A 9,185-nucleotide genomic window follows, 5' to 3' on the forward strand; every position below is an offset into this window, starting at 1 on the left:
AAAGCTCCACTTTCCGTTCTAATTTCCTGGATGGAAAAAAATGGAAATGGCACTCCTCAATGTTCGATCACTAAGCAATAAGTCCTTTGTTATCTTTCTCTTATTCCATGTCTTATTTTTTCTAACTTCTATTTTAAATATGACATGTTTTTATGTTATGCATTGATTTATATTTTGTTTTCATGTATTTATATATGTACTTTCATTATTTTCTGTTAAGCACCTTGTATTGCAATTTTGCACGAAAGGCGCTATATAAATAAGGTTGAATTGATTGACTGATTGATTGATATCGCAAGTTAGACATTATGATGTTCCAGACCTTTGCTTGAGGAAATGTCTCCACTTTACTTTACTTTGTTTTGTTACTCAATTCCATCTCCATCTGTCTTTTCATCTCACCCAGCTGATCATATAACCACTGTACCACTGTCATGGCCTGAAAGCCCCACTACCAACAGCAATCTTCACCGTGAGTTACACACCCCAACTCAGCACTGACACGTGTGTGTATCGGTCCTGAAAACACCAATCAATAGAGATCAATTTGATATTCAATTATTCTCAGATGGTTTGAAGGAACTGTGGGTTTGTCACTTATCATGGCCCAAAAAATTAACTTTATTCAATTTATTGTGTGTTTTATTTCACTGAATCATCATACTACAAAATACTAATACCAAAATTGTGCAGATAGATGATGATCCCATTGATGATCAGAGAGGTCATCGATGGACCAATTTTCCCATTAATGTGTAGCGTTTCCCCATTAAAATTATATTTCATCTATAGTTTCACCTCCCACATACAATACAAAGAGACAGAAACATAGTTATAATTCATAGTTTCAACCCTAATAACTTATACTACCATGTTGGAGTGTGAACCAGAAAATGGTTCTGATCAATGATCAGCTAGTTGAGTTTGCTTCTCTTTTTTTTCATCAAAGCAATTGAACGACATATTATTTGGCTCTTTTCAGGCATTTTATTTGTACTAATCAGTTGAAAAAAAGGTTTATAGATATTTCAAAAGCAGGGTCCAAAAATGTACTTTTTGGCTTACCAGCCAAGGTGGCTGGTATGAAAAAATATACCAGCCAGCCAGATTTTTTATTAGCCAAAACTACTAATTTTCCTCCTTGTCTCCCGCTATGAAGTCTGGCCTGCTGTGGATGGTGTCTCTGTGCCACAGTGCCTTGCCAGGCGCCGTAGCTTGGGAGATCCGCCAGACCCGCCTTAAGCAATAGACACCATACCCGCGAGGGAACCCCACCGCCGCCCAGCGGCACACCCCCACGCCACCGTCTTTGTTTGTAGTTGCTACTGTATCTCAAATTGACTGGCGCAATTACGTCCTATGCACGTCACATGCAGTGCAGCGGATCCAGCAGATTGAAGTTACTGCTATTTTTAAAGGGTCTGAGTGACAGCAACCAGCAGCTTTCTCTCGGGCGTAGGATTTTTTTTTTTCTATCAAGAGTGGCGTGTGATCTCCATAATTTACTCACCAAAGGCAAAATTTACCCTCATTTGGCGACTGGCGAGTGCTAATTCTGAACCCTGCTCATTATTTTTTGCCTGTATAAACACTTACATACTAAGTTATTTGTCCTTAATGTGACGGAGTGAAAAGGTTATTGGATAATATTCTAATCTCTTCCCTTTTTGGGGTGCAGAGTTGGAGGTGCTGGACCAGCCATGCTGCCAGGCCCGCTATGACTTTGAGCCAGAGAATGAAGGTGAGCTGGGCTTCAAAGAGGGCGACATCATCATCCTCACCAACCAGATAGACGAGAACTGGTACGAGGGCATGATCAGTGGCGACTCCGGCTTCTTCCCCATCAATTATGTAGAAGTCATGGTTCCCCTGCCGCAGTGAACCCCGCCGCCCCTGAGTCCTCCACAGACTCCACTTGCTTCATTACGCTCAACCTCCCTCCTAAGCTCGACTAAGGCCTGAAAATATACAGAACCCAGAAACAAAATTCTGTCTTCTGATTTTCAATCTGAGCCCGTGAGCTAGTACGTCTCTTCCAAGCCAACTTAAGATCAGATGTTGCTGATTTTCTTCTTTGTTCACAATTATGAAACTGAATCCAAGGGAAATCCAAGCCATTTAGTGCAACACTGCCTGGTTGAATGCTTTGTGTCCTTTCGGTCTGGCTGAGGTCAAAATGTCAAGCTGTCGTCAGAGTCTGCAGTGCATCCCATGAGTCCGTCACATGAGGCCGCTCTTTGTTTATGCGAGAGAGAGGATTATCTCCAGGTATGCATAATGAATCCTCTTGTAGTGAGAGTGTGAACTGTCATGGATTGCCAAGAAGCTAACATACTGCAAGTACACATTTAGTCAGATGAATCATGGTTTAAAGCAGTTAGAGTTTGATGTCTAAAGGGCAGATTCACCAAAGTTACCCGATTTCATCCAGACATGCAGATTCCTGAGGTATTTATCTTGTAGGTTTCTAGCTTTTTCCACGTACAATGAAGGAGAATTGACTTTTATTTGTGGTGCTCACAGCATTGAGCAAAGACAATTAAAATAAACCAAAAAGATAGGATTTGTTTTAATTTGGGTGAACAAGGCCCTTAAAAAAAGACAGGACTTGTTGAAGGCCACCCTGTATTAAACATTTTTTTTTTCTTTTAAATACACATTTTCTCATCCACTGCCTGGTATGGCCACCAGAATATCACATTCCACTGAATGTGTGTTTCTGTGTAAAACCATTTCATGTTCTGTGTTATGGTCCAAACACAAGCCTCATTTCAGTGGTTATGATGCCTTGTGAGGACTTTGAGGAAGTTGAAGGATAATTCTACTTTATTACAACTTGGTTCTTGTTTTTTTAGTTTTGCCATCATGGGGGAAACTTACTTGTTAAGTTAACTGCTCAGGAACACGGCGACGCTGCTTAAAATAGGATGTAGAAAATAGAAAAACAAGAACAGGCAATTTGACAGTTTTTTCAGTTCCAATCAATTTTTTAATATCAACAATTGGTCAAGTGACTACTTTATATGAAAGGTCTTGCATGGACTGATTAACGTGCAGAGAATTATCAGGATCACCTCTACTCCTCTTCAGCTCTATTAGGCATTAGAGCATCTTTTAACTAATTGTTTTGATTTTACAGCCTGTAACTTTACTATTTGGGTTCAGTCTCAAAACTCAAATCAACTGGTTTCCAGCACCAGCAGCAGATGGCAATTTCAGTGGTAAAGCCACTGTCCACTACCTGCTCAGAAGCAAACTGCAGACAGACAGTCAGAGAGCAGCAGGTGAACACAGTGGAACATTTAACTGCTAAAGAGACATATTTCCCTCAGGAGGTGGTGGAGACCAAAAGTAGAGTTTAAACAGAGAGAACAATAAGTTGTTCGAAACATGACAGTTTTTGCTAGATGTGAAAATCGTGTGATGTAAAATATAACTGCTTGCTCATACTTAACAAGACACAATGGGTTATTATATTACGTGTGTGAGGTTAAGCTTGTTGTGGAGTTTTTTGTTCCAAAGTAGCCAAATATAAATTGATTAATGCTGCTTTAAACAAACTCCCAGGATAACCCTACATATTTTTGGAACATTTTCTTCACAGACAGACTTCCTTGTTTAAATTTGACCTACCGTACTTGCTATAGCCAAGCGCACTCAGTATTCCTGTGCAGTTTCAGGGGTGTGGACTGTCAATTTTACTTCCAAATAAACTGGATATAACCGGTCAGCTTGTTGAAAGCCTATCTCATCGTCTGACAGATAGTTCTTGACATTGGCCTTTGAGGTATTGATGTTTTTTTGTGTTCCCAGATCTCAGCAAACTACAAATTATGAAAATAATACCCACATTTGCTCTTCCTTTCCATGAACTTTCCATATCTCATGAACATTACAAGCCACAGCCGCTCGGGACAGTGAATGATCAAATCTTATTCACAGGGTCAATGTCAATAGTGTCTGAATGTTGATGTATATTACTGTTCTCGTCTTTTCTTCTTCGTCTGTTTTCCTGCTGTGCTCTTATTTTGCTATGAGGAACTGAAGTGAACTCCACCTCTCTGAATGTCTCTCTGTTTACACACTTACTTATTGTGACATAATGTAAGCATTGTAAGGACTGCTCTGCGTCAGATAGGAATGAATACCTTGTCACAATGAAACCATATGAAAGTGCTTTTTGAAACGTTATCTGCGTTGCACTGAATCTTTCGAATCTACTCACCACATGTTTTTGTCCACGCACCTTTTTCTTGCCGATATTTTGATTTTTCACTTATTCCATGTTTCTCACAACAGGGTTAGAATCACTCTCATATCAGATATATACGTGAAGTCCAAATGGTAGATATTGAGACTTATATAATCACAGATGTTGTTTGTTCTGTATAATCAATCTACTATCTCAATTATTGTGACGTCAATTAGAGGAACTCTTAAATCAGACGTATGCAGAATCTGTGGAAGAAGATGAGCCTGTTGACTTGTGTGACTCATTCCAGCTGTCTTATCATAGTACTAAGCTGTAGATACAAAGTTCATTTTTTGCCATATTTTAGTACTAAGCCTCCCTGTTTTCGCATACGTTCTGTAGAACAAAATTCAGGATAAACTACTTTTCCACAGTAATTCATCAGCACAACAATAAAGTGATGTCATAGTCACCACATGCTGCACTGGATTTCTCCCAGACATTATGCAGAGTTTATTTTTCTTCCATGGCATAGTTTAACCGAGGGATGAAGCCTTTGTACATTAAAATGTTAGGTCGACTGCAACTCCCATGGTGCGTTTTGTATTGCAATCCAATCACAGAGCTTTAAAAAGCATAATGTTCCACTGTTCATACTTTTATAATTTGCAGTTTTAAATCAGTTAGCTTTAATTAATAAACCACAGTGTTGTGTTTTGTTAACAACTGCAACCACAGTCCTGCGTTACCTTGTAACTGTCGAATCCCGGCTGTTCTTGGTAGACTTTGAAACATTTTATCTGTTGTGAATGAAGTATGAAGTATTTCTTTAAAAAAAAAAGTTTCAGCAGTTTTTGAGCATGACTTCACTCTGTTGAGTTAAAAGTGGATTTATGGCTATATCATAGTTCAGGTATTTCCACCCCATCTCAACATCAAGCTGCATTTATTAGTGACCATCCTTTATTCATTCTGCCCTTGCTTGAATACCAGCTTTGATAAAGAACGTATGATACTCAGAAATATTCAAATGGCTTCTTTCTCTTCCAGACTTGTGTGCTATTCCATAGTATTCATTTATTTATACATTTATTCCTGTTAAAAGGGAGTTTTTTCTCCGCCACAGTCGCCAAGTGCTGCTCATTGTGGGATTTGTTAAGTTTTCCCTGTAATATTGACCTCACCATATAAAGTGCCTCGAGACAATGTATGTTGTGATTTGGCGCTATACAAATAAAATTGAATTGAATTGAATAATGATATGAAAAGACATAACCCCGGACCTTTAAACTCAGGTTTGGGCGTTCAGTCCAAAATGTATTTGATGGACTACATTCTTACTCTATATGATATTGTTTCATTGTGGACCAATTTTACTTTATATTCAATAGAAAGAAAAGGGTTTATTTGATACATACTGTTAGCTTGCTATTGCTTAGGTCTCCAACATGTTGCATGATAATCAGTTCTTTAATTTCCAGATGGTTATCATGGATTCTGAATACTGGGGAGCTCTTTGCACAATGTGCTGTCTGCAACAGTCACAATACATGATGGAAAGGAAAGGCCATCAGATGGTTTTATCCTGCATTCAGTCTCCAAAATATCATAGGGGTTGATGGTTTCTGTCAGAGTCCATACTAACTTAATTTTCAAAGGGTTTGACTTTGCTTTTTAGAATTGACATTGGATGCAAGATTCGATTTGTTTTAAACTCTTATTTGTTTTGCAGTTTCTGTATGAATAACTGGTTGATGCACTAAAACAAGATGTCTCAACACTGTACCTCTGTCCACAACAGTCTCTCCTCAGTATTCATATTACAACCAACTTCTAGGTGAAGGAAAATGGCTGTGCTGCTCTGTTTTATTTTTTCAGTAGCATAATTTATGCAAAGTTGTTTTAATATATGTTGTAAATGAATATAATGAAAAATATATGGCTCAAATAAATGACAAGCAAATATTCAGCCTACATTCACGTTTGTTTGTGTGCATGTTAACTGGCCTGCGCAGAGCCCTGACCTTGGCACCCTCCACGTCTGAATGTGCCCACAAATGATCGAACCTGTGAGGAGGGGTACAACGGTTTCTCATGTGTGTGTATAAAAGGGGACATATTATGCCTTTTCAGTTTTCCCTTTCCTCTGGTGTGTTCGATAGGTTTCTTTTGTATGTAAAAGATCTGCAAAGCCCAAATTCCGCGGTAAAGGGAACTCTTCTTCACGACAGAAAGCACTGCTCCTGAATCAGTCAGTTGTCCGACTGATGTTTCCGTGACATCAAGATGTTACTGGCTGGAAAGAGAAGGTCGATGGTAACCTTCAGCAGTGCTGTTTCTGTCTTCAAGCAAATTATTCCTGTGTAAATAATCACAAAATTGGTTAGCAACAGATTTTTCGAAGATTTTAGAAATGAAGGGGAGGTTTGATATGAGTCTATATTTAGCTAAGCTATCTGCGTCTAGAATCGGCTTTTTAAGCAGAGGCCTAACTACTGCCAACTTAAAGGCCTTTGGTACGTAGCCTGTTAATCGAGATAAAATGATCTGATCTAATATGGATCCGTTAATGAAAGTTAATACATCATTAAACAACCCTGATGGAATAAGATCTAAAAGACAGGATGATGGCTTGGATGAAGTGACCAGTGAAAACAGATCAGACAGGTCTATAGGGGAAAAGCAGTCCAAATATAAATTAGGCGATACTGCTGGTTGTGAGGCTTTTGTGTTGGAAGAAGCTGATAATTTTTTTTCTCTAAAGGTAATATTAATAGTAAAGAGGCTCATGAAATCATTATTTATATTAGTGAAAAATAATGTGGTTCTGGAATTTCAGAAGGGTTTCTTATATGTATGTTGGGGCTTGTGGTGAGTGTTGGACCAGGCAATGCAGACAGGTTGAGGGATGAAAGGAAGAACAGGTTTATTGTAATAGTGCAATACACCGAGCAGAGGCAGACAGGTAGATGATGCGCAGATACCCAGCTAGCTTAGGTTGTAAGGTGAGTGTGGAGCGGAGCGGGGCCGCACAGGAGAGCCATCTGACAAGCGCTGGTCTGGAGAGTGAGGACGTGCAGGTTCTGGCTGAATCCAATCCAGGTCTCATGAAACTGGTACAATAATCTGCCAACGTGCCTCTGTGAGGTGCGCGCCTTTATACTGCCACAGACTTGACGAGGATTGGGTGCAGCCTATGGCTGCCTCCGCAGGTGCAGGAGTTGAGCTGCTGATTGATTAGTCAAACATACACGCACACACACAAGCACCAACGCACACACCCATACACATCCACAAAACACATCCACACAGAACACACATCCACAGGAAAAGTGGCGGGGGTGCTGGAACCGACCAGAGTCCTAGCCCAGCAGTGACAATGTAATTAGACTATTTTTCCAGGCTCGGGGAAAATAATCTAGATTAGTGGAAAGCCACTTCCTTTCTAATTTACGTGATGTCTGTTTTAAAGCACGTGTTTGTGGGTTGGACCACGGGGCTATCCTCCTCTGTTTAACTATCTTCTTTTTCAGAGGGGCGACAGTGGAGAGTGTGGTACTCAATGAGGCTGCTGTACTATCAACAAGATAGTCAATTTGTCAAGTTTTGATAACTATATCCTGCACTGTACTGACACATGGCAGGGGAGAAAATAACGATTGATCTTTTGTCTTACTTTTACTTAGTTTTCTGATAGACACCTGCTGTAATATAACTTTTTTTCCGAATACAGCGTAGTTAATAATTGAGAATTCAAATGTGACTAAATAAATAGTCTGACAGAGGGTTGTGAGGAAATATTATTAGTTGTTCAATTGCTGTGCCGTGTGTCAGAGCAAGACCAAGGGTGTGATTAAAACAGAGATTGGGTTTGTTTACATGTTGCATAAAACCAACTGAGTCTATTATCGAATTAAAAACAGAACTAAGACTGTCGTTGGCAACATCTACATGAATGTTGAAATCACCCATCACCCATCCTTGGCCTTTGCTTCGAAGAATATGAGTATTACTGTTGGGGGGGTTGATTTATGTAAACTAACATTCTTATGGCTGTAGCCAGGTTTCAGCCATACAGAATAAATCAATATAATGTTCAGTTATCAGATCATTCACTAACAGATGTTTAAATGAAGGTGACCCAATATTTTATAAACTGCATTAAATCATTCTGTATTTTTGGTTAATTTATTTGATTCGTGGTGATTTGGAGGTTCATATGAATCACAGCTCTGTTATTTACTCTTGGTTTAAATAGTTTAATTGGTCGGGGGCAGACACAGTTTCCATGGGGTGTTGGGGTGGTGACGAAATGAAAGACAGGTATCTTTATGACTCAATCCAACATTACATCCGGTGCAAACAATGAGCAACATAAGAAATGGTAGGTCAGGAGTCCTCACTATACATTTATCAACAGCAGGTTTTTCTAGTTTGTTTTTTATACTAAGTATTAAACAAGGCTGGAAAACGTTTTACATTAAGTAAGAATTTTAAATCAGTTTTCACATGAAATGCAATGACACAAACTGAAGCAAACTACATGTAAAAAAACAACCTCAGGAACACCGAAAGAAACAAAGGAATAAGCACGACTGTGGTTAAAGGCTTCTTCAAAACTGGTAGAAAGGCCTCTTAAGGAAGGAAAAGAAAGAAAAGATCGTTTAGGAGATATGACTTTAAAAGACCATGAGGACAGTGGTATACCTATAGTGCAAATGGAGACATGTCGGCAAGGGAAATTCTCGTTCAATGGACATCTTTTCTTAAGCCAGGTCAAAAAAATATTCTGTTCAAAGAAAGTACAAACAACTATAAAAGAAAAATAATTCAAGAATAACAGGGAGAGGAAACTCAACATTCTCCATGAAAAACTAAAAGAGAAGGATATAAAACTAAGTTTTCTAACAAGGCCATTGTGAGTGAAGAGCCAGTTGTTAGGAAAGAGATCTTTGTTTTTTCACAGCTTATCCCGACGGCCCGAGTTGTGCCA

General features: G+C 39.1%; 1 protein-coding gene across 3 annotated transcripts in view; it reads left to right on the forward strand.

The window, feature by feature from the left end:
• sh3gl3a (SH3-domain GRB2-like 3a) overlaps positions 1-6,157 on the forward strand; it is a 45,229-nt gene extending 39,072 nt beyond the window's left edge. For all 3 annotated transcript variants that reach the window (XM_035628549.2, XM_035628550.2, XM_035628551.2), the window contains 2 exons: positions 407-472; positions 1,679-6,157. In XM_035628549.2, the coding sequence (XP_035484442.1) occupies positions 407-472; positions 1,679-1,881 (269 nt within the window). In that variant the 3' untranslated portion in view covers positions 1,882-6,157. The remainder of the gene's footprint in view (positions 1-406; positions 473-1,678) is intronic.
• Positions 6,158-9,185: the final 3,028 nt, after the last annotated feature.

This window comes from Scophthalmus maximus, chromosome 4 (genome assembly GCF_022379125.1).
Source record: "Scophthalmus maximus strain ysfricsl-2021 chromosome 4, ASM2237912v1, whole genome shotgun sequence".
Lineage (NCBI taxonomy): Eukaryota > Metazoa > Chordata > Actinopteri > Pleuronectiformes > Scophthalmidae > Scophthalmus > Scophthalmus maximus.